General features: G+C 43.2%; 1 protein-coding gene across 2 annotated transcripts in view; it reads right to left on the bottom strand.

Moving 5' to 3' along the window:
• Nucleotides 1-5348: 5348 nt before the first annotated feature.
• The window catches only part of ALDH18A1 (aldehyde dehydrogenase 18 family member A1), a 42041-nt gene continuing 21460 nt past the window's right edge, over nucleotides 5349-25929 (bottom strand). For both annotated transcript variants that reach the window (XM_004456951.5, XM_004456953.4), the window contains exons 8-18: nucleotides 23346-23470; nucleotides 22337-22481; nucleotides 21554-21627; nucleotides 20175-20268; nucleotides 16883-17103; nucleotides 14842-14979; nucleotides 12625-12820; nucleotides 12403-12524; nucleotides 9830-10016; nucleotides 8675-8770; nucleotides 5349-6382 (exon numbers count right to left, since the gene is read on the bottom strand). In XM_004456951.5, coding sequence (XP_004457008.1) covers nucleotides 6201-6382; nucleotides 8675-8770; nucleotides 9830-10016; nucleotides 12403-12524; nucleotides 12625-12820; nucleotides 14842-14979; nucleotides 16883-17103; nucleotides 20175-20268; nucleotides 21554-21627; nucleotides 22337-22481; nucleotides 23346-23470 — 1580 coding nt within the window. In that variant the 3' untranslated portion in view covers nucleotides 5349-6200. The remainder of the gene's footprint in view (nucleotides 6383-8674; nucleotides 8771-9829; nucleotides 10017-12402; nucleotides 12525-12624; nucleotides 12821-14841; nucleotides 14980-16882; nucleotides 17104-20174; nucleotides 20269-21553; nucleotides 21628-22336; nucleotides 22482-23345; nucleotides 23471-25929) is intronic.

Genomic DNA, 25929 nt, shown 5'->3' with positions numbered 1-25929 from the left:
GATGGAAGCCCTAACCACTGGGCCAAGTCTGCCGCCTCTCCATCATTTTCAAATGCCAGCTTTGCTGGATATTCTTGGCTGGAAATTTTTTCTTTCAGTACTTTGACTATGTCATACCATTGCCTTCTTGCCTCCATGGTTTCAGGTGAAAAATCAGCACTTAATCTTATTGAGCTTCCCCTGTATGTGATGGTTCTTTTCTCTTGCTGCCTTCAGTATTTTCCCTTTGTCTTGAGCATTGGATAATTTGACAAGTATATGTCTTGGGGTAGACCTGTTGGGATTTATGCTGTTCGGGGTGCATTGCACTTCCTGGACATGTACATCTATCTCCCTCAATAGCTTTGGGAAGTTTTCAGCCATTATTTCCTCCAGCACCCCATCTTTCCCCTTTACCATCTCTTCTCCTTCTGGGATACCTATATGTGTGTTTGTGCATTTTGTGTTGTCATTCAGATCTCTAAGTCCCTGCTGGATTTTTTCTATATTTTTATTGATCAATTCAACTATCTGATTTCATATGCACTGTCTTCCACATGACTAATTCTTTCCTCTGCCTCTTCAAATCTACTGGTATTTGCTGACTGTATTTTTGATTGCTTGGATTGTGCCATTCATCACCATCATATCTGTTATCTTTTTGTTTATGTTTACAATTTCTTCAGTATGTTCTCCAAGTGTTTTCTTTTCTTTTTTTTTTTTAAGATTTATTTATTTAATTTCCCCCCCTCCCCCAGTTGTCTTTTCTCTGTGTCTATTTGCTGTGTCTTGTTTCTTTGTCCGCTTATGTTGTCGTCAGCTTCACAGGAAGTGTGGGTGGCGCCATTCCTGGGCAGGCTGCACTTTCTTTCACGCTGGGCGGCTCTCTTTACGGGGTGCACTCCTTGCACGTGGGGCTCCCCTACGCGGGGGACACCCCTGCATGGCATGGCACTCCTTGTGCGCATCAGCACTGCGCATGGGCCAGCTCCACACGGGTCAAGGAGGCCTGGGGTTTGAACCGCGGACCTCCCATGTGGCAGATGGACGCCCTAACCACTGGGCCAAGTCCGTTTCCCTCCAAGTGTTTTCATAATATCCTTAAACTCTTCTTCACTTCATTAAGATGGCCCATGATATTTGTTTGGAGAGCTTTTATTAGATGTTCAATGTTCTGCTCCTCTTCCTGGTTTTTAATTTGTTCATTGGATTGGGCCATATCTTCCTGATTATTGGTATGGTTTGTAATTTTTTGTTGCTGTCTGGTCATCATTTTATCTTGATGGATTTGTTCAGTTGATTAGCTTCTCTGTCTAGTCTCAGTGTTTATTTAGGTACTGTTTTTGTGAGTGTGTTAAATCTTCTGTTTGGCACTTTGTTCTTCTTATTCTATTTCCTTACTGTTGTCTAAGTTCATTTGAAGGAAAAAGATTAGGGCCAGGGAAATCAAAAGAGCTAAGAAAAGAAAAAGTATAATAATAGTATTGATAGTAAATGTTAGCAGAAAAACCATGTAAGACCTAGGAGAATGAATATTAAACTCATGTAAGCTGTGTAGTTATAACAATAAAAAAGTGGCATACCTACAATGAGATGGGAAACTGAATATGGAGAAGAATATAGCATGAATTAAAAGGCCAGTGTGGTCAGGAGATAGGGAAAGAGAAAAGAAAGGACAATAACATTAAAAAAAAAGTGAATAAAAGACTGACTCCACCTTCTCCCAGACCAATTTTCCTTATCCCAGGGCATTTAGGTAAATTGGGCTGCCTCAGCAGATTCACCTCTCCTCTCTTCCTAGCCTCTGCCCAAGCCAGCTGACATGCTCTTCCAAGCTCAAAAAAGGGGGGATCAGACAACTGAACCCACACTCCTCAGGACCCTCTGCATCCCTTACCAGAACTCTCCCACTCCCAGAGTTTGTCTGAGACCAACGGGCTTGGGAATGCTGTAGTTTTGGGAGTGTTGAGTTCAGAGAACACAGGCTCGGGGAAAGTGGGTTCAGGAAACACAGGGTACAGGGAGTGTGGCATTTGGGGAACACAGGGTTTGGGGAAAGTGGGTTCGGGGACCGTGGGTTTGGGGAACTAGGAGCTCGGGGAACACTGCCATGCGACCGGCAGTGTTTAGGGAATGCAGTGGCTATCAGCCCTACGGGAAGGGTTTAGCCTTCCCACAGCTTCAGGCACAAGTGCCAGAAATCCCTGGTTTTACCTTGAGCAAGCACTCCTTTTGTCGCTCTCTCTCCAGATCGATGTCCAGACACTTCCTGCTCTGTGGGTTCCCAAAACAGCTCACTCATGCAGGATTCCATCCCACTTGGTCGGGTTTTTTTGCATAAGAGATGACAAGGGTGCACTCATTCAGATGCCATCTTCCTGTTCCCTACTTATTGAATCTTGCAATATGTTAGTGCTGTGCTAAGTATTTGCACTACCAATATTGATAGACTATCAATATTCCCATGAGGGGGAAGTGGACTTGGCCCAGTGGTTAGGGTGTCCGTCTACCACATGGGAGGTCCGTGGTTCAAACCCCGGGCCTCCTTGATCCGTGTGCAGCTGGCCCATGCACAGCGCTGATGTGCGCAAGGAGTGCCTTGCCACGCATGGGTGTCCCCGCGTAGGGGAGCCCCATGTGCAAGGGAGTGCTCCCGTAAGAGAGCTGCCCAGAGCAATAGAAAGATCAGCCTGCCCAGGAATGGGGCCGCACACACAGAGAGCTGACACAACAAGATGACGCAACAAAAAGAAACACAGATTCCCATGCCACTGACAACAACAGAAGCAGACAAAGAAGACGCAGTGAATAGACACAGAGAACAGACAACTGGGGGAGAGGGGAGAGTAATTAATTAATTAATTTTTAAAATATTCCCATGAGGAAACTGAGGCTTACAGAAGTAACTTGCCCAAGGTAACCCAGTTTAATAAATGGCAGAATGGAAATTTAAACCCAGATTCTTCTAGATGTAAGGGATAGAAATCCAACTCAAACAAGCTTAAGCAAAAATGGAAATTATTGGATTGAGTCCAGAAGTGGACCTCAGAAACAGATGGAATCAAGTGGGCAAGAATTCTCTCAATTACCTGGCTCTTTTCTTCTGTTAGAATGTTTTTTTTAATTAAAAAAAATTTTTTTTTAAATTATATCAATGTTACAAGTTATTCCATTTACACAAGATAACTACAGTAACAGTGGATCAGCATTGGTCTGTGGTTACACTCCCCACATATTTTTGTATTTCTCAAATCTTGAGGGATTTGGCATAATGTCCATTCTGACTGCTTCAGGCTGAGAAGGCATGTAGATATTATAGGACAAAGGAATGGAATTGTTTTGCTTGCAGTTGATGATACTGTTGGCTGCTTCTTACACTGGCACTTTCTAATGGTGGGAAGGATTGACACTGTCAGCTTCACATCCCCTTGAGACTTCTAGTTCATAACCTTAGAGGAAGAGAGTTCACTTTTCCTAATATTCACAGTAAAAATTCCAAGTCGCATTATACGCCAAGCCCTGACACAATCACTGTAAGCAGGGAAATGGAGTACTCTATCAGGCTTAAGTCATATGATTACCATAAAAAGGGATGGGGCAAGGGGAGATCAGTAACCCTCCCCCAAACAGATTGAGCTGAGATGGTTCCACAAAACACGAGATTCAGGGCAAACTTGTGCCTTATCATAATCTAGTTCTTGGCTGTGCATGTTTCTTTCCAGACAAATTTTGTAAAGGCTCCCATAATGCATGTGTCTACTGGATCAGTTAAGATACTAGTAAACCCAAGTAACTGAAATCCTAGGTAAAACTAACTTGAGTGATAAAGGCACTCGTTGTCTTATATATTCCTTGGGGAAAAGAGGGAAGCTTCAGGATTGGTTGGTTGTCATCCAGGACCAGAGGAGAAGAGAGAAACAGCCAGGAGTTTGTGCCCAGTAAAAGGAAACAATAGGGAAGTACCACAGGAGGGATTTCAGAATAAAAAGGCCCCTTACTAGAGCTAGGACAAGCCTGTAAGTACTGGAAGATTTCCTGGTTGGAGGTACCTGTGAGGCCATGGTTGCCTCCTGGCTTTTTTGACGGTCCCTTCACCTTAGGTGGAGAAAGGGTGAAAGCTGATATCCCATGGATTTTGGAAATTGACTGAGGCTCAGGCATCTGCATAGGGGAAGTGCCTTGTTGGGAAGACTGAGCTTTTTTTCCCATTACTGTTATGGTACTTGGTACCAGATAATTGAGCTTTCCATGCTAAACCTCACCCCATCCTCTATCCTAAGAGCAATGCTCCAGTGGAGATGATACCAATACCAACTGCCTAGGATGCATAGCTTCCTGTTTACCCACAAAACCCTTCCACCCCAAATTGGCATGCCCTCTCTTCCCCAGGCTTGCCAGTTTCATTCCTACCTCTTGACTTTTGAGCACTCTCCCCACTCCTTGCTCTTAGGACTCATCTTTCTCAAGGCCCAGGTCCAGGCCCGCCTTCTCAGTGGACTCTTCCCAAGGGCCCTGGCCCTCTTGGGTCACTTTCTATTTTAGTTCTTGGGGCATTTGTTGACTGGTTGGGAGCTGATTGTGGTTTGTGCAATAGTTTCAAGCAGGACTTTGTTTATTGCCTTTTCTGGCAAGCTATGTCAGTATTTCCCTTTCAGAGGGCAGGGCAGGCAGGGGAACTTGCCAGACCATGTAAGGGTCTGGATAAGATGTATAGTTTGGAGCCGTCTGGGAACATAGTCCCCTTAACACCATAATTCTTATCCTCAAAAAATGCCTTCAGAGGATAAGCAGCAGCAGGAGCCCCTGGAGGTAAGAAATCTTTTGACTACAGACTCCCTGGCATCAGGGATCCTAATTAGAGAAGCAGACAGAGGGAGGGAAGTGAGGGATTAGAACTGTCAATGCATCAGTCAATCCTGAGGCAGACCTGAGGCAATGGGAACCGGCAGGGAGCAGCTGGGAGGACAAAGTTATTTACCCCCGAAGAGAACAAATGATGTTAGTGGGGGCTGTGGCATCAGAGTGGCCGAGGAATGGCGGTGCCATGTGGACACAACACAGTGGCAACACACTCGTGCCATATATATTCACTGGCTTCAGACTATCACGGTGCTTTCAGTTTTTAGACTCACAGGTCTTAATGTCCTCTTTTCCTTTCTTCTCTCCCACTGAACCCCTTCCCTGGGGATGTGCTGGCGCTGTGCCCACTGACAGTGCAGGCAGATGGTCTGTATCCCCAACACAAACTCCCAACCCGGGCGACCAGTGTATCCTGAGAAGAGACAACGCCTAAAGGCAGGGACACGAGGGACACAGGAAGAGGAGGAAGAGGGCAATAACAAGCAAGGGAGAAATGAAACCGCACCATAGACTTTTCATAAGAGTTTTATTTCTCAAAAAGGGAGGAAGAATCCAAAGTATTAAAATACTCCTTTTTTTTTTTTGGAGGGAAAGGAGGATAGGATGACAAAATAATTTATATAAAAATTTCAAGCAAAATTTCTGCCAATAATCCGCCTGCTAAAAGGGAAACATTTTTAAACTCTCACCTCACAGTTTGCAACTCCAGGTACCAATGGGATTACTGGGAACACGGAAACTCTTGGATCAAGAGAGGCTGCAAACATCTGGAATGCCTATTTAACTCCTCAAATAAATATAAAAGGTCATTCTTCACAGTGGAAATCATTCAGTCCATTCCTGTAATTGTTTCTGATGACAATATTAAAAAAAAGAGCTGACCCTCTTTAAAAATTCCAGATCTTTCCCTTTTGAAGATGATAATGAGTGTGAAAGAAATGCAATGTAAAAAAACTTATTAGGAATGACTAGCTCCAGTACCAGCTAAATGCCAAGGGAGACGTTACCTCACTGAGGTGATAAAAAAGGTAAAAAGTGGCCATGATTTTTCTTTGCCTTTCGTGTGGGAGAAACACACCTTTCTGTTCCTATCTTTGAAGGGAACTGGACTGGGCAAAGTAAAGCCCCTCTTGTAGGAATTATTTTTTCACTTAAAAAAAAAAGGTAAGCTGGAATATATATATTAGGCAAGAATAAAGTTGCCAGATTGAGCCCAGAAACATTTAGGAGTACTTTCCAACAGCCAGACCCTTCCAGGAATTAGGACACAAGGCCTGGCTCATCCCCTGAGATCCTTACCACAAATTTAACTGTGAAACACAGACTTTTCCAGGGGTTTTTGTGGCATTCTCTGAACGCTTTCAGTTGGTGTTTCTCTGAGGAATAGGAAGAGTCTCATGAAGATACTTTAAACTGCCATGCTCTGAGAAATCTGATACCACATGGTCCTGCCCTCGTAGCAGCCACTTAGTAGTAAGGAGACCCTCAAGTCCTACTGGTCCGCGGGCATGGATTCGTGATGTGCTGATTCCCACTTCAGCGCCTGCAAAGGAGGATGGGTTAGGATGTGGTTTTACACAGCCTCTGCTTCCTGCCCACCCACCAGACCCATGTCTCTTCACATCTCTGCATTCTCTGCACTTGGTATCCTCTCTCGGCCAACTCCTGACCCATCTTCCCAGCCCAGCTTGAGTTCCACTATACCCAAAAACGTGTTCTGTCAGGTCACTACAAATCATTGTGGCCCCCACCCTTTATGAAACACACTGTGTGGACCTTTCTTTTGTGCTTTATCCCCTACTGCAGTCCAATGATATGAGAAGTATTGTCTCTGATGTCAGTTTGGTATCTGAATTGTACACCATAATTTGACATCTGGGCATGTACTGTGGCGTTGAACAATGTTTAGTAGGGTGGTTTCATTTCCCCAAGTATTCTTTAAATCCTAGGAAGTAAGGGACAAGTTCTTAGTATGCCCCAGAATTCTTAGCCCCTCAGCACTCATGAGGAAATTACTGAATTTGTCTTGCTCCAGGCTGAGACCTGGAGGTTGTCAGGGGTCTTCCCGGGTCTGGTTCAGCATTCTGCACTGTATATGGTGCAGGGGGGGGGGGTCCCTCATTCATCACAACCATACTGAGCATCTACCATGTGCCAGTCACTGTACCGGGCCTGGGGCACCAGTGGGAATAACACACACACTGTCCTGTTTTCGTGGAGCTTATATTCTAATGAGGAAGGAGCCAAGAACAGGTAAGTAAATGATTTCAGGTGGTGATTAAGTGTAATGAAGCCAGGGTGGAGTGGGGACCTCACTGCTGAGAGGGGTCAGAGAAAGCCTCCCTGAGGAGATGCTTCTGCGTGGAAATGCCAAGGATGAGAAGGAACCAGCCAGGGGAGGATCAGGTGGAGGCGCTGCAGGCGGAGAGGAGAGCACTAGCCAGGGTCTGAGTGGGGAGGTGCTTGGGGCAGAGGCTGGGAAGGAGGTGAGACAACAGGAGTCAAATTCTGGCTCAATAGCTTAGAGACACATGACCTGGGGCAAGTCCTAACTATCCATCTGTGCTTCAGTTTTCTCATCTGGAAATGAGGAAAATAATGATATCTAGTTTACAGAACTGAGATAATGCTTGGGATGCACTTAGCACAGGGCTGGGCACAAACAGTGGTAAACCCTCGATAAATACTGGCCGTCACTGCTGTCCTTAACGCATTTCCCGGGGATTAACCCGACCAGGGTGTGGGCCTTTGTTCTCAGCTGGTGCTGGAAGGACATGGAGTGGTCTTTTGCTCCTCCCCCACTCTGGATTTTCACTGGAAAGCTGACACCTCAGCCCTTAAAAGCATGCTGCTATTTCTTCCTCAAGAACGTGGGGGCACACAGATCAGTGCAAGTGGTGTGATAATTAAGTCAGAATCCCAACATAATAGGAATGGGAGAACTAAAAATAAAGTCTAACGACTAAGAATAACTGACTAAAATTCCCTTTAATAACCTTTAACAACTCTGTGAGAACTATTTCTCCAGGCAGATGATCTGTTCAAAAGTTTGTTCAAAAGTTCAAGAGGGGTTAAAATGTTTTAAGTGGATGAAAAAAATTACCCAATATTCAGAAAATGTGTCTGATTGGAACTTGGTCTAATGGTACCCCTGAAAAGCAGGGACTGTCCAAATAACACATTGACCACTTGGCACTGGTAATTTTATAACTAAGAGAGGAAGGAGGGAAAAGGGTGTCTTCCTGAAGCTTTCTACTTCAAAGTCTGCTTTAGGAGTCAACCGTGTGGCTCGTTTTTGATGCTGCCATTGAAGCCCAGGACAGGTTCTAATATCCGCCTTCTTCCTGCCCTCACAGGGGTTCCTAGCTCTGAGCAACAACTAGGCTGTGTCACTCTGAAGAAATAAATCTCAACAGCACAGTTCTTGAGGGACTTTGGCACATACAACCATTGCACCTTGTGCCTGAAGACATGCCGTGGTCTGCCCATACTGAGGTGGGGGTAACCAATGCTGTGGAGTCCCACGAGTTTGGGTCCAAATGCCAGAGTGACTTTGGGCAAGTATGGTCATTTCTTTGAATCGGTTTCTATGAAAAAGGAAATGTGAGTGGAACCTTCTTAACATGTGAAGTGCCTGGAGCATAAGGCTTTTACAGACTTCCAGTAGCTGTTGTTATTCTCTCTCCTCCTCTCACGCGCCCCACCTTCCCCAATCCTGCCTCTATTATCTTGCCCAAGCACGTGTCTATAAAGGGGGTGTGTTTTCTCCACTTCCACCTCACTCCTTGGACCAGTGATTCACAAGGAACTCCTTTCCCCTCAACTGGAGTCTTACCCAGTCCAAAGCGGTAGCCATCAGAGAAGCGAGTGCTGGCGTTCCAGAACACACAGGCGCTATCCACGTGCTGAAGGAAGAACTCTGCTGTTTTCTCTGCCACGTAAGGAAAGAACAAGAGCGGAGTCAGGATGACTTACGGGGAACAGCCCTGCCTCCAGCCATTCACCAGTGAGCAGTTAGGGCAGGGCTCAAGTCCCCAAGGAACCACCCCGCTGAGTTCTCCTCAAATACTAAGCAAGCAAGACTGGGGAAAATCAAAGAAGGCAAACCAGCTTCATTAGGCACAGTGTTGTAGAAAGAGCAGGGGCCTGGGAAAGACAGGGCTGGAACCCATATCTCCCACTGCAGATGTGCCCTCAGTGCTGTGATGGTGTCTACACTACCTATTTACAGGGTTAAGAGTGTGGGTTAAAAGTTCAGAACCACAGTACTAGCTGTGTGACTTCAGACAAGTTTCTAAACTGCTCTGTGCCTGAGTAAAACGGGGATTGACAACACTACCTACCTCACAGGCTTGTGCAGAGGAGTCCATGAATTGATACTTGTAGAGCATGCATCCCAGGGCCTAGCACACACATGCTCAGTACCTGACAGCTATTACTGTTACTGGTGGTAGGGTTATGATTTCCCAAAAGGCTGGCTCACAGTCCTCAGGGGAGGGCCACACTGGCTTCCTTCACCCTTGTACCTCCAGTGCCTGCCACCTTAAATGCCCCTTAATTAACACCTGCAGAGGGAATGAATGATTGTGGAGAGCTGGTCTGCCCTTCGCTACGTGGTACTGCATCTAACCTTCTGGACTTTGATTTCCTCAGATGTAAACTGGGTTTATTCCAACTACCTTACAGGACTAGTGTATGGACTATGTGATTAAAAAACATGGAGTAAGTTATCTTTAAAGCGGAAGTAATCACCTCCATCCTGCTTCTTCCCACAGGACGGCTGTGACAATATAATGAGCTAATGTGGGTGAAAACACCCAGCAAATCATCAAATGCAACCAGCATTGCACATGATCATTAGTCTTTTCAGACTATGTTTTCCTGCAGGCCAAGAAGGGTGAGAGGAGTGGGACCCCTTTGAGATGAAAGCAGATAATGAGAAACTCGTATCCTCAAAGCTACTGATAGGAGGCTGCACCTGGACACTGACCATTCTCTGTGATGATGACATCCGTGTGGGAGCTGCCATACTTGTGGATGTGGTCAATGGCCTCCTGGACACTGTCCACCACTTCAATGCACAATTCCAGGTCCCCATATTCAGTTCGGAGTGACTTCACTTCGGAGGGACTGAAGGTGAGGTAAGAAGCAAACTTGGGGCCTGCATGAATTTTTACCTAGAACAAAGCAAGTCCAGGGGAAATAACAAAATCAACAGAAATAAGCAAGTGTACTCACTTCTCCCCTAGGATTAAACAGCAAGATTGTCTCTTAAGGGCCTTTTCCTTATGATGAGTATTTATATAAGCATAAAATCTGTGGCTCGAGTACTACCTACCTTCCTTTTAGAGGCAGCCTCTTGCCGTCCAGGATGCTTTGTTCATCCTCACCTCCCCCATGAGATGGCTACCTCACCTGTTTGCTCATTGTTTTTGCTTGTACTTGTTGTGTGCTTGTTACCTGTTTTTTTCTTTAGGAAGCACCAGGAAAGGAATTTGGGACCTCCCATGTGGGAGGCAGGTGCTCAACCGCTCGAGCTACCACCTGTTTCCTGCTTGTTTTTGTTTTTGCTCATGGTCTGTTCGTTGTTTGCTCATTGTTTTTGTTCACGGTCTGCTTGTTGTCTGCTCACTGTTTGTTTTTCTTCTTTAGGAGGCACTGGGAAATGAACCCAGGACCTCCCAAGTGCTTGAGCCACATCTGCTCCCATGCTTTGATTTTGAAAATGCTAACTGGCCACTTGCCAGCAATGGGCCTCAGTACGGTTGAAACAGGGATTGAAGCAGGAAGCTTCTGAATGTTCAGAATGTGCAAGGCACAGGGGCTATAGGCATAAGCCCTGGACTGCTGGCATTTTACTAAAATGAACATTTGCCTATAAAAATCCCATTCCCTTTTCAGGGATCTAGACAACAGACTCCTATGAAAAGAGGGGGGTACCTCATACACATTTCTACTCCCTTCATGCTGGAAAATTCCTCTATGTGATTAAGAGGTACACAGGGCATAGTTAGGTTCTTTCAGTGCCTCAAACTATGGTTACCTATTGGATTTCTGACTCTGTTCAGGCCAGTCTGGTCCCAGCTGAGCCTAAGCTAGCTCCAGACTCTGGGACTAATCCTGTTCCCAGTGGGAGAAATTTAAGGATCCCACTGGGGAGCCCAGTCACAAGGTTGATTCCACTTGGACCTTGAACTCTGAGTCCTCCCCAGGACAGGGGAGGGATTTGTGCCTTGTCTCTTCAGGACCAAGCTCTTGGTTCCGGTTACAACAGTCTCTGTTTTGTATTCATTGTCCCTGAGGCCTTGCTGTGGTTTCCTATCTGGGACCCGTTTTTGCCAAGCCTGGGGCCCAACCAACCTTTTCAGGGCCTGGGACCTCAGCCCTGAGCCCCCAGCTCTGTGCTAATCACCCTGCCGTGTTTACTTCCTGCAGTAAGAGGTGCTACATAAAACACACACATTGACTCACTGATGTGAGGAATTTCAAGGCAATTCTGAGGATAACTGAAGATATCATGGGTTTGTCAGAATCAAGACAGGATTTTAGTCCCAACTAAAATAAAGCTTTTCTTCTGTCCAGTCCAGTGTATGTGCAATTACACAGATTACTGGTGTAAAGTGAGGTCCTGAACATGAGTGGTTATTATGTGACCTAACTCCCTCTTAATCCATGGGAGATATTTTTATTTTCAAAACAATTCTTTCAGGTCCTCACTGGGACCATGCCACATCCATGCCACATTGGAGCCTTTTTTTCTAGCGTAAGGATGGAAAAGAAGAGATTTACTCTCAGGGTCAAAGCAACAAAGACCAGCAGGTATTTTCTTTACTTTTGGGCTGGTTTATAAAATTCTGAAAGGGTGCAATGATAGATGATATTAAAGTTTAAAATGAGTCCAGGCAGAAACTTTAATGAATTGTCCCTTTTTGCCTTGAGAGCATCTATTTTTTCTGCAATCAAGAATTTAGGATAGAGCATAAATTTATGTTTGAAAATTACTGGCTTTGATCTGTTACAAACCTTAATGACACAGTAAAAGCATTACACAGAGGGAACACATGCAAATTGTTGACTACTGAATATAACTGTATTAAATACATTAATATTGATAATAGAAGACATTGGGGGGAGGATGGATGCACATGACTTTGGCATTGGAAAACATTTCTGCACAGTCTTTACAAATCAAATCCAAAGAGGAATGTATGGTCAGAAACATAAACTTTAAACTTTGCTGCCAAATAAAAAATTGCCAGAAACAGTCCATTTGACATGTGATCTGTCTTATCTTTGAACTGTCTTCACACATAACACATTCCATTTTGCAGTAAAGATATTTGTGTATCAGTTTGTTCTACTGACCAGACTGTCAGAGGGCAGGGGTCATGTCTTACTCATGTCTGTACTTAGCATAGAACTTGGTACAGAGCGGAAGTTCACAAATATGTTTTAAAATTGCCTTAAATGGAATGGTGGATGTTCCTGGTCTAACCCCACAGGCTTCTAAATCTCAAAATGGAAGTCAGGCAGTGATACCCTAGTCCTGTGGATTTGTCTTACCTGTTCCACTCGGAGCATATCGATGATCTGGTCAAATAATGGTGTTCTTAGCAGATCTCTATGGATCAGCAGTGTCTCCAAAGCATTACAGGCAGCTGGATATTCACATTTAGAGTCTCTGACTGAAAGAACAACAAGAATGTATTTTTTATATTAATGTGACCAGAGCCACAAAGGGTTTGGTAAATATTTCACCCCAGGAAAACAGAAGACTCAGCTCACCTAGCCTGGTGACCTTATCGACACTAGCCTCTGAATCCACATACATGTGGCAGATCCCTTCACTGTGCCCCATCACTGGAATCCCCTTAGCAGCTTTCTGGATGTCTCTGACCAGCTGGGAAGAACCACGTGGAATGATCAGATCTATCATTTTGTCCAGGCGGCAAAGATCTTCAACTTCTTCTCTGCTATTCACCTGAAGAGGTAGAGAATACAAAGTTAAAGATGATATCTGATTCATAAAGTGTAGAAATAGCAGCGTCCCTTTTATAGCTTGAGGACTAATTCAGGCTCTCTGAGAACTTTTTCTTAAAACAGGATTAAGCTCCTGATCATTGGAATTGAACAGCCATCTGGCAAAATGCTTATCTAAACATTAGGTGCTGTGCCCTCCCTGCCTTACAAAATGCAAGTTGTGGTCCCTGCATTTTTGAGGCAGGTCCTAAAGAACTATAACAAAAGGAAGATAATTTTAAAATGCCAGAAGAGATGCAAAAAAATGCTATGTTAGTTAAATAAGGTAGAGATAATGTGAGGCTGTGAAGATCACAAAAGACAGGGGCTCCTTGGTTGGCTCCCCGGGCACAGCCTTCATGACATGCTGGGTCTCACTGGGGAATTGGTTCTCCATGACTACCACTGACATCTACCCTGGGATGCTGGTCGGAATCACTAAAGTGCTCGCAGTTAGGACAATGAGATTAGGGGCATGTTTTTCTTCTTTTTGATTTTTAGTTTTATCCCCATATGGTCGTGTTACTTTTACAATAGAAATATAAACATACATGTGCAAGAATGTTCACAGCAACTTTCTTGCTCATAGCCAAAAACTGGAAACAACCCAAATGTTCATGCACAGAATAAAAGATAAACTATCGTATATGCATATAAATGGAATACTTCGCAGCAATACAAAAGAGCTTGGTTGCTAGATGCAACAATGTGGATATATCTCAAGAACATGATGATGAACAGAAGAAATACAAAATAAATGAACACATTTTGTATTATTCCATGTCTATGAAGTTCAAGAACATGCAAAAGTAACAAAGTGACAGAAGTCAAAGTGGTTACTTTGTGGTGGGGATGGGGGATACTGGTTGGGAAGGGCACAAGGGAGCCTTCTGGGGGTGTTGGAAATGTTCTGTACCTTTTCAGGGCTGGTGTTACATATATGTGTATATATATTTATATAAATGCATGAAGTAATGGAGTTGTTCAAATAAGATTTGTATACTTTAAGTAAAGTGTGCCGCAACAGGAAAGGAGGGAGGGAGAAGGGAGGGAAGAAGGAAACCTGTCTAAACTAGGATGTGGTAGAGCTGGGATTTGAATCCCTAAAGTCTATGTTCTTTCCACCCACTACACTGTCATAAAAAACAAAGCAAAACAAACAAACAAAACCCCTCAGATTCTTGTCAGTGAGCATGTAATGCAGCAGATTTGTAGACACTCTGCTAAGCCAAAAGAATCCTAAATATTGGAGCAAGTGGGCCTTAATGGGGAAAAAAGGGCCTTAAAAGGATCTAGAGTCAGCCTAGGTACAAATCTAAACTCTTCTACATTCTGCATGACTTTGGGTGAATTACTTTACCTCTCTGAGACTGAATTTTTTTCCCATCTATAAAATGGAACCAATAATGAATGGGATCTTCCTGAGAAGGTTGCTGTGAAAATGAAATGAAATAATGCCAGGTACATAGTCGGTACTCAATAAATTGTTGTGATTACTCTCTAGTTCAAAAACCTCATTTGACAGTTGAATGAGACGAAGGTTGATTAAAATAATGACAACCTAATAGCATGATTTCATACTTACCCACCGCATGATGGTTCATTATAAACTTCCATAACATTTATTTCATATGACTTGCCCTAAATCACTCTGCCAGTGAGAAGAACCTGGGCCTCCCAGTCTAGGTCTGCAATTCCTGGGGTCCTATGATCCAAAGAATGCAAGTCTAAAGTACATTCTTCTAAATCAGTAGTGCCAGGACATAGCTGCATGGGCCTTCCTAAGCCACTGAAGATCCATCTGGGCCAAGAAGCCCCCTGGCACTACAGAACGACCTAATGCCAAGTGGCTAACATCCAATAGCAGCAGGCATTTGGGACCCACTTACATTATATAATATAAACCAGTTAAGCTCTGCTTTCAACACCCAAGGATCTGACCAAGCTCCTCTGGGCCTGACTGGCTCATTTCTAAGGACCTACCAGCTGTACAGCCTCCTTGACTCCATGGATTGAGAGGGCCTCTTGGGTCAAGAGGTGAAGAATCCGATTGCTGTGTGCAGCCTCCTTCCCTCCTTTGAGTAACAAGCCATTACCACTTGCGATAGCCAAAGCTGCCACCTGCAAGGGAGAGCAGTGCAGCAGGAAGAAAAAATAGTAACAATAGCATTAGCATTCATTGAGCACTTTTTCTGTGCTAAACACTGTACTGATCACTTTATGAGGCTTATCCTGTTTAATCATCACAACATTTTGGTGAATTAAGTATTTGTTTTACTCGCCATTTTACAGAGAAGGAAACTGAAGCCCAGAGAGGTTGGGTGGCTCTCCTCCGGAGACAAACCACTAAGCTATGAGGCCCTCTTAGCACCCGTAGCAAAGCTACCTGAGTTCACTGGCCAGGGTCGCAGCACCCTCCTATGCCCTTTGGTCACTGTGGAGAGCAGGGTGCTCGGCCGCTTCCTCAGGGAAGTGCCTGCTCCACCTCACTCAGGCTGAGGCATGGTGTGCCTCTGGCCACACTGTATTCCGGAACTGCAAGTGTTCCAAGAAGCTTCAAACGCCTGGTCTACAAACCTGCAGTGCTCCTGCCAACCCTGGATAGCTACGGTGGAGACTACTGGAAAGGAGCACCACGCCTGTACGTAGGGCATCTAAGCAGAGGCTTAGTTACCTTTTAAAAGCAAAGAGACAGTGACACTGACTGGTCATTCTTAAGCCTGAAGCTTAAGGTTTTGAATGCTCTTAGGATGAATGGAAATCTTCCCATTTTGTAATGTGGTAAGAGAGACACTACTCAAAAACTGTGTTTGACATGTTTATCTTCAGATCAGTGATTCTTAATCCTTTTTTGTTGGTTTGCTCACAGACCTCTTATAAACGTTATGGAAACTTCCTCCAGATACAGAGAGAAAACAGAATTCTACAAACAACTCTTAGAATTTACTGATCCCAGGAAGCCATCCCTGGGTAAGAACGCAGGTGTGGAGCCACAGCTCTAGGTGGCTATGGAAAAAACCTCAACCTGCTCTGTGAAGTATTAGCTGGCATGGATGAAAGATAGCAGAGAAACTTCATAAACACACACACAGACCTATAACCCTTTTCCATCAGCAGAGGACTTTTTCAGTCTTTATTGAAGCATTTCTGCACAAGAGGTACATCCCAGAAGGGGGCAGAATGCTATCAGTGGCCAGGGGCTGAAGTCAGACCCCAATGGGACAGGTGTCTCTTAGGGAATGAGCTGGTTTATGGTCATGTCAGGGAGTAACCCAATGGAACATTCTGGACTCCCAAGGTCATTACGCACTACAGTAAAGAAATGCTAGGGTTTTTCTATTTGTGTTTTTTGTTTCTAAAAAAACAGAATTTCCCATTGAGACTTTGAGGCTAGTGCAAAGAAAGAGCCACTATCATCCTATTGGAAGTGCAATGGAGAAATGGTTCCAGATTTCTGGGAGAGGGTCTGGGGCAATAAGTGGGGCCATCCTCAAATGCCACCTATTTCAGGGCAGGGTTGTGTGGCAAGGGCTTTAACATGTAACTTCTGAACTTGTGATATGTCGACTTCCTTGAAGAAGGTCATATTCTAGTTTTCATTCACTACTGAAAGTTCTCTTTACTGAAAGATGTTCCCACAGGAAGTCATTGGTGACACTGATAATAAGGTGATCTTTTTCACATAGGCAAAGACAGTTATTAGATATCTAGTGAGCTAAGATATTTTGAAATGTGCTTCTATATAAGGGGGTATAGTAGACTGAGTGAAGAAATTCAAGCCCAGCTCCACCCTTACAAGTTGTGCTAGGAATACTAACTTGCACAAGCTTCAGTTTCTTCAACTGTAAAAGAGAGATATGAATATCTACTTTAGTGTTACTGGATGGTTCAATAACATAATATATCTTAAGAACAACCAGAGAATAACATCTTAAAAATTATCTTTGGGAGACTTAGCTCCAAGCCTGAAAACACCCTCTTCTTTCTATTCCCCTACCCCAATGGCAGGGCATTAGTCACATGCCTGGGGTAGGCAGTCAGGGCGAGATTCAAAGATCACCAGCAGAACTCCAATTGGGACAGTAACTTGTTCTAGTTCCAAGTTTTTGGCGATTCGGGTCCGGCGCAAAACACGCCCCACGCTGTCCTGTGAGGAAGCTGCAATCTGCCGCAGTCCGATGGCCAGGCTATTCAGTTTTGATGTGGAGAGGCTCAAACGTTTCAGCAGAGGAGCTGCAAGTCTCCCTAAAAAGGTGTGAAGAACACAAGACAAAGTAGATCAGAGCAGATTAAAACCACCAACTTCTATTTCTTGATGCTTCACTGCATACATGGCACTGCATGAGGAACAGACACAGAACTCAGAGGTAGAAGTGAAACAATGACATGCCATTTACACAGCTTTTTTGGGGGACAACCTGGCTACATATATATCACGTAAAGATGTGCACATGCATATCCTTTGTCTCAGTAATGTCAGTTCTGGAAGTTTATCATTTATATGAACAGACCTAGTAATGAAGATACTTACCACCCTCAGCATTTTTTTATAGTAGTGAGGGACTAGAGTCTACCTAAAACTTCCAATAATTAGTTACAATGCAGCTTTAAAAATGATATATCTGTATTTATTATTTTTTATGCATATTTATTGATATGGAAAGCTGTCCAAGATATAGTTTGTGAAAAGGTAGACTAGAAAACAAATACACACAAAGCATGCATATAGCCTATGTATAAAATATTGCATATAAAGATGTGTGTAGGAAGAGGTCTAGAAGGCATCAAGAACAGAGGTGATCTCTACTTTATCTTTCAGTATCACTTTAATTTTGTATAACAAGTAAAATTATTTTATAATCAGAAGTAATATACCACACTAATGAAAGAAGTTGTTGATGTGGGAAAAGTGGGGGTTGTGGGGAGTGGGGCATATAGGAATCTCCAGTATTTCTTTTCTTCCCTGCTCCCTGCTGTTTTTGCTGTCAGTGTCTATTCGTTATGTGATCTTCTTTATCTATTTCTCTTTTTGTCATTACTTTTCCTCTAGGATTCACCAGGATTCAAACCTGGGGACTTCTGATATGGAGAGAGGTTCCCTGTCACCTACACCTCCTCAGTTCCTGGTTTCTGCTGCGCTTTACCTTGATTCTCCCCTTCATCTCTCTTTTGTTGCATCATCATCTTGCTGTGTGACTCACTTGCACAGGCACTGGTTCACCGCACGGGTACTTAGCTCACCACGTGGGCACTCATGCTGGCATTCAGCTCACCACATGAGCACTAGCTCACCACGCAGGTATCTTCTTTTTTTTTTCACCAGGAGGCCCCAGGGATCAAACCCGGGTCCTCCCATATGGTAGATGGAAGCCCTATCACTTGAACCACATCTGCTTCCCTCCTATATTTTTTAATGTAGCATTTTGTGTGATCTATGTATCTTTTAAAAAATTAAAAAAAAAAAAAGAAGTAATAAAGACCTTTTCTTCTAAAATAAAAATTTAAACAGAATCTGGTTAAGTTCATACACAGAATTTTATTGTAAATGTGATAGAATGTATTATGTGATTCTCTCTCTATATGCACATATACACATATACACATAGTGGAATCCATTTGGAATCACACACCACATCATTACTGTAGTTAATATTCAGATGAGATTTTGAAAATTTTCCCCTTCTTTTTATAATCACACCCATCAAGAGAGAATAATTAAATATATTTCTACTTTTGAGGGGAGGAACCAACTTTACCTTAAGAAAAAAATGAAATCTATCATTCTACCAATCAGTTATATCAACTAATTCCTTTACTTTTCCTGCCATGTATATTTTAATCAAGTTTTAATTGTAATGCATATTAAATATTACATTAGTCTAGTTTTTCATCTAAGTTACATAAGTTTTCCACATCACAACAATTATTTTAATTACTACTTAATATTCTAGGGAGTTGACACAACTTAGTGCACTTAACCACACCTATGCTATTAGACACTCGAGTTTTTCCAGTTTTTTTCAGTGTGATAATCTTGCTCTAAAAATCTTTATATACAGAGCTATTTTCTCTTCGTAAATATTTTCTTAGAATAAATTCCCGGCAATGGGATTATTGAGTCAAAGTGGCTCACCATGCTCATATATGCCTGGGACTTTGTTCTTAAAACCCATTGTGTGTTCTTGTATTCTCCTGGAAAGATATAACTGGGATCAAAAGTGAACTGATATGGAAATTATGTGACCTTGAGCCTCTGTGGATGGCAATTCTTTTATCTTTATCTTAAAGAATTGCATAAGATAGCACAGAGATTCCAACCATTTCTGAAATGTTATGTTATGACTTTACAATACTGCAAACATTCAAGACATCCCATGTACACTGCAAAGGAAGTTTCAAAACAATTGCTCCAAAAATGTTTTAAGGAATGAAGGTAAGGTAGTAAGGCTGATGATCCTTGCAATGTTTCTTCGAAGAAGCACACTAATTTGGTGGCGTTTAGGCACATTTATTAAAAAGGCAATTCAAAATGCCATAAAGCCAACCAATTGTCTTAATGTAGAAAAGACAGAGAATTAGAGAAAGGGCAAGAGTGAGTGCCTACCTGACTCTACATCTTTAGTTGTCTGCCATGCACCCATTTAGCACCTCAAGGACAGTTCCGTTTGGTACCAGTTTTCAGCTCTGAGCTATACTACACACTGATTAACTAAGAGATGGGCTATATTTCATCCCAGGCTGAACAAGCTATTTCTAACTCTTTTATATGCACAGTGCATCTGGGTTTGAATTCAGGGTCCATCACTGGCCTTATGGCATTGGGCAAGTGACAACTTTTCTGACCTTCAGGTTCCTCATGTGGAGAATGAGGACATAATAGTAGCTACCTTATTTATTGGTACTATGTTGTGAAGATTAAATGATATCCTGTTTGTAAAGCCCTTAGCACAATGCCTGACACACAGAAAAGGCTCAATAAATGTTAGCTTTAAATAGCTGAACGTTGAAAACAGTGGGGTTCTCAATCTTTTGTTTTCTGTCCTGAAATGCCATAGGAGCCATGGCTTAGGGCTTGTCGTGAATGGAAAAGCTCCCTTGAGGTTGTAGTAGAATATTTGGTTGGAAGAATATGTGCAGCTTGAAAAAGCCTAATAACACTGGCCATCCACCTTCAATAAAAATGCTGAATAGTAATGATCTACTCTGTAACAATCTTGTCCTTCGGCAGACTATGACGTAAAAATTATTACTAAAACAAAGAAACAGAACCAAATCCCCTTCATAACACTGACTCTAAAGGACTTCTCCATCTTTACCTTCTGCTTCCTCCAAGTCTTTTTTGTTGGCTAACAGGATCTCATCACGCTGGTCCGTTAACAGATCAGCCAGATGATGGATAATTTCTGCTCTCTAGGAAGAAAGGCAAGCCGTTGAAATAACAAAAACAGAAAAACATGTTAATCCAGGAATATACATCACTCTTTTTAAACCTACTCTTCTGAGCGTGCAGAACTTGCTCCTAAATCCAAGAGTCACAGTGATTAAAGTCTCTTACTTCATCTCACTCATTTCTCACCACGGCTCCCCTCGTTTCCCACTTCCTCTTTCTCATTGCTAACATCCCTTCATTTCTTCTTACTTTTCCTTTCCTTTTCCTCTCCCGATTATTGTCATTAGCCAACCATGGCCCAGTTGTGGGAAGGGGGCATGATGAATTATATGATTTGTCCACAAGACAGGGGCGAGCAGTGTGAAGCGATGTGATTTGCATATCTGCACAGAGTCAACAACACTAGCTACACAGACTATATCCTAGCTGAGTTTTCCATCTAGCTTTTATTTTTTGGTAATTATATATTTCATTAATTTGGTCAAAGGGGAAGATCCAGACATGGATGTTAGAGGAGCCACCAATTCTTACTCACCTAGATTAGGAAATCTGACAAATTAGGACTGTGATTACTGAAGGAAGAAGTTTGAGAGAGAGAGAAGCTGGGCTCCTCTTTGCTTTCCTTTTCCTACTTAAAATTATTTTAAAACTCTTTCTCTTTCTTAGGTCAAAGAATTCTCCAGCAGAAACATATATACATCATTCTCAAGTTCATACTGAACAACACAACCCATGGAAGTAAGACCCCAGCTTCTGTCTCCCTCTTCACTGCTTTCAGTCCCATTGTGTCTGCAACTTAGACTAATTCCTGTAGGCAGAAGGCAGGACTACTGACTATGAAGCTCTCAAGCGTCCATCTTATAGGTAAGTTAGGTGATTTGGAATGGACTTGGATAAGTAATTCCCTAATTTCCATTCCTAGTAGATGGCAGGATTAGGTAGCCTTCCTGGTCTCATAATTTCCATGATGCTTTTGATCAAAACATCATGAGGAGTGGGTATACCTCAGTGGTTGAGTGCCTGCTTCCCTTGCATGAGGTCCCAGGTTCAATCTGTGCTACCTCCAAAAAAAATAATGATGGAAAGTTTCCTTAGGCTCAATTTACAAAAGGGGGAAAAAAGAATGGAAAAAAAAAAGGCAGAACAAATCCAAATGAGATTTGTAACTCAGAATAGCTTTGTGGAATGCTAGGAATAAAGGGGGAGCCAGAAGGTTGACTGTTGCACTAAACTACACAGATTGCATCTGTCGGCACAGCAGGACTTGCTCTGAAAACTACCACAACTATCTGCTAAGGATGTTACCTGCTCAGGTTCCAAAGTGGCCAACATCCTTCCTCCAGATCGAGCCATTTCTCCCTGCTGTTCAACGGTAGGGCCTGAAATGACATTTATAAACATTAGATTGTGGTCAGCTTAGTTCTCTCTATCACGTGCACAGAAGGAAAGTTGTGTCTTGGTGTGCTTGCTTCCCGTACGGAGCTCATTTTAACCAAAAGAATGGCAAGGGGATGATGCCAGGTTAACTCAGGCACAAACGTAAGAGCTTGTCCATATCTCTGGGGCTTATAGCACACTTCACATCTGCCAGACTTATTTTCAATTTCATCTTGGCTTATATTTCTAAATTTCATTTGCATTTCTAAATGCAGTTACAAGGCAACTGTGCCTGGTGTGAACACGTCAGTACAAGGACCACACCCTTTGTATTTTGTGGTTCCAGTGCTTATTAGTACTTGGCACCCAGCATGGGCCTAAAAATGCTTTTTGAGAAAATGGATGTTTATATTTTTTTAACCAAGTGATTCTGGAGAGAATGGGAGGCATATCAGAGCAGGTTACATGAAATGCTATAAAAGCAAAGCAAAATCCGACTTTGCAAATAGTACGTAAAAGCAACTGCCTCTCACCCCTGCAATGCCACCTCCCTCCCTGCAAAGCCACAATGTACTTCATAATACTGGCACATCAATTTTGTGATCTATGTTCCCAGAAAGGAAGCTGAGTCTTCATCCCACTGAGGCCAGGTGTCATTAGTTACCATCAGCAGGTCACAGGACCTCACGAATCTCACGAACACCTACTTACCTGCAGGCTTCACTTCTGAAAAGAAGGTGCCAACTTTCTTTCCCTCCACGATGTCTGTGATGACGTGCCCAGACACCTTTGGGTGGGTTCCGTTGGCAATAACAACAGAAGTACCACCTTGCAGTGCCCAGAGAGCTGCCTTCACCTAAAGGGAGAGGTCAGATCCAAAGCTGAGATTCAGACATCTGCAGGGTCTAGTCACCCACACCTCAAACTTTCAAAAACAAAAAATGCAATTTGATATTGAGCAGTGTAAGTACATGCAGGAATATTTTTAACAGCTCAGAAGCTCTAAAGTCATGCTCAGACCACGCACTCTTCCCAGTTTACCTTGGACATGGGTTGCCTAAAAATGAACCAATCTATTCTTTGTTCTCAGCGTGTTGTCACTTCAAGTCTGTAGTGCTGGGACTCCTAACTTCTATGTTTGGCTTCTCATACCTCATCCTAGAAATAGCCCCGCATCCAGCCGGCTGTTTGATCAGAGTCTGATTCTGAGAATCTTTAGCTTTTTAAAAATGGGGCTCTGGTGAACCTCCTTTTCTGAGTCTGTCTTCTTGTTCTCCTGCGTGCTGTCTGGCCCTTTTTCTGGAATGGCAAGCTGTCCTCATCTCTGCCATCACTACTTATGATGCTGTATCTCAAGGATGTTTTAACTTCTTGGAACAATTAGTAAGAGCTTTAAAAAGGTTTTTTTAAGAAATATCAGAGCCAATAACATTAGAGGATTTACAAATTATGAAAAAATATACAGCTCTGCCCTCAAGGAGCTTACAATATGAACACACTGTTATATAATATTAATAAAAAGAATATATATGAAGATGTAACTAAATACAGGCACACACTTCACATCAAACCTGTTTTTGGGTATGTACATATTTAAATGTATATGTATCTAGTATCTGATCCATTAACATCCAAATAATTACAAAAGTGAGGGGAATAAAAGACTGCTTTGGCTTTATAATTGTATAGGCAATTTGAAGTTAAGGCACCTGATTCTTACCTTGGCTTCCATGCCACCCATCCCCACTCTAGATTTGGTTCCAAATGTCACAGACTGTTGATCTCCAGGATAAAATATATCAATGAGTTTTGCATCATCTGACCCCGGGGGACTATCAAAGAGGCCTAAAAGGAAGACAAGAGTCAGTAATACTGCTTTAATGGAAGCGAGTGTGTCCCAGGACAGGCCTCCCTGGGCCTCTGTCAACCCAATCCATGTACTTTCCTCATCCAGTTGGATTCTGCTGTACCAACAGCTCTAGCCAGAGAAAGAGAACAAAGGACTAGTGGAGTCCAGCCACACTAAAAAACAGTTTCAGAAGGATTTACCTTACATACTTACATAACACTGCTTACTAAATGAACGTTTCCCAGGACTGCAGCATGGCCATATCCTCAGAACAAATGTTAATGCCCTGTCCACAGACTACTGGATTACTAAAAAAAGAAGTGTCTAATGCAGAAAGATGGTAGCAGCCATGTACAGTTTAATGTGACTATTTCCCAGCAGGATAAAATGTGAAACAGATACTCATGAACTCTCACAGTAGCCTTTGAAACAGCCACTAACTCAGACTCCCCATCTTTAGGATGAGGGAAATAAGGGCCCCACTCTGTCATTATGAAGGTTAGGCTGAGTCAGAAGAGCTCTTGGCATTCATTCTGGATTTATTATCATAAGACATGGTTCCCTTTTATAACTGACATAAAATAAAGGGAAATGTTATATACAAACAAACCAATGTTAGCCTTCAGAACTACACTTTGCAAACGAGCAAGCAGTAACCTTCGAAGGGAAAAAAGATGGGGAGAAGAGGAACTTGAGAACACGGAGGCAAGTTAAGACCTGAGGCAGACACAGACAGGGAGAATTCTCCATGGTTTGGAAATGGCTGAAGGACCTTTGGGGCAGCGATGTCTTGTACTTAGTTTTAATTTACTGCTTATCCTGTGCTGAACACACCCTCTCCTCTCCCTTATTCCAAATCTTTAATACAACCCTGCTATGTAAAATCTCTTGGGGCCAGGGGGAGGGCGATGGTGGTGAGGAAACCAGGGAAGTGAGGAAACTGGCATCCAATGTAAAACAGCAGTGCAAACCATAAGCAGCAATTTTTTTTAACAATTTATTTATTTCTCTCCCCTTTCCCCCTGCCCCAGTTGTCTGTTCTCTGTGTTCATTTGCTGTGCATTCCTTGTCCACTTCTGCTGTTGTCAGCAGCACGGGAATCTGTGTTTCTTTTTGTTGTGTCATCTTGTTGTCAGCTCTCTGTGTGTGCGGCGCCATTCCTGGGCAGGCTGTGCTTTCTTTCGTGCTGGGCAGCTCTCCTTACGGGGCACACTCCTTGCGCGAGGGGCTCCCCTACGCGGGGGACACCCCTGAGTGGCACGGCACTCCCTGCACGCATCAGCACTGCGCATGGGCCAGCTCCACACGGGTCAAGGAGGCCTGGGGTTTGAACCGCAGACCTCCCATGTGGTAGACGGATGCCCTAACCACTGGGCCAAGTCCGCTTCCCCATATGCAGCAATTTCGAGGAGAGGAAAAACAATCTCTCACAATCTATCTCAACCCAGTACCTTACAGCTTTCCTAGGATTTAGGGTTGGATTCTTTTCAGAAGCTACAATGCTAGATCACAGACCTGAATTTGAGGCTATTTTAGTTTCATACAATAGTATAGGCTAAGTTGGAAAATTTGAAGCCAAAACTTTCTCAAAGACATCAAAGAGTTCCTAGCATTCGGATACTCTGTGTACTACCTTATATCCTTTATGGTAGCTGCTCAAATCCACAAAGATCATATTTAAAATTGTTATTCTAAAAATCTATATTCAAGTTGATAACTAATTAAACTATCACAGTAAAGATTGCAAGCATGCCAGTGACCAATTTTGGTGTTTCAAGCTGCACTTAAACAGTTCAGTACTAAAATAAAGTTCAAATTGGGTTTTACAAATTCATCTCTGAGAATCACACTCTTTACTTTGCCAGGCAGCATAAGAGAAAGAGAAGAGTATGGATTTAAAAAGTGGACAGGGAAGCGGACTTGGCCCAATGGATAGGGCATCCGTCTACCACATGGGAGGTCTGTGGTTCAAACCCCAGGCCTCCTTGACCCGTGTGGAGCTGGCCCATGTGCAGTGCTGATGTGCGCAAGGAATGCCGTGCCACGCAGGGGTGTCCCCTGCGTAGGGGAGCCCCACGCACAAGGAGTGCACACCGTGAGGAGAGCCACACAGCGCGAAAGAAAGTGCAGCATGCCCAGGAATGGTGCTGCACACAGAGAGCTGACACAACAAGATGATGCAACAAAAAGAAACACAGATTCCTGGTGCCGCTGATAAGGACAGACCCAGTCACAGAAGCACACACAGCGAATGGACACAGAGAGCAGACAACTGGGGGGGTGGGGCAGCAGGGGAGAGAAAATAAATAAATAAATAAACCTTTAAAAAAAAAAAAAGTGGGCAGACTTAGATTTGAAACCGGCTTCTGCTAAGTACTAGCAATGTGACTTTGTATATACCATTTAAGTTATCTGGACTTAATTTTTTCATCTATGTAATTGTATTAACCTATCT

The sequence above is a fragment of the Dasypus novemcinctus genome, chromosome 6 (assembly GCF_030445035.2).
Source record: "Dasypus novemcinctus isolate mDasNov1 chromosome 6, mDasNov1.1.hap2, whole genome shotgun sequence".
NCBI lineage: Eukaryota > Metazoa > Chordata > Mammalia > Cingulata > Dasypodidae > Dasypus > Dasypus novemcinctus.
The sequence above is the reverse complement of the archived record's forward strand: the minus strand, read 5'-3'. Positions and strand labels throughout refer to the sequence as shown.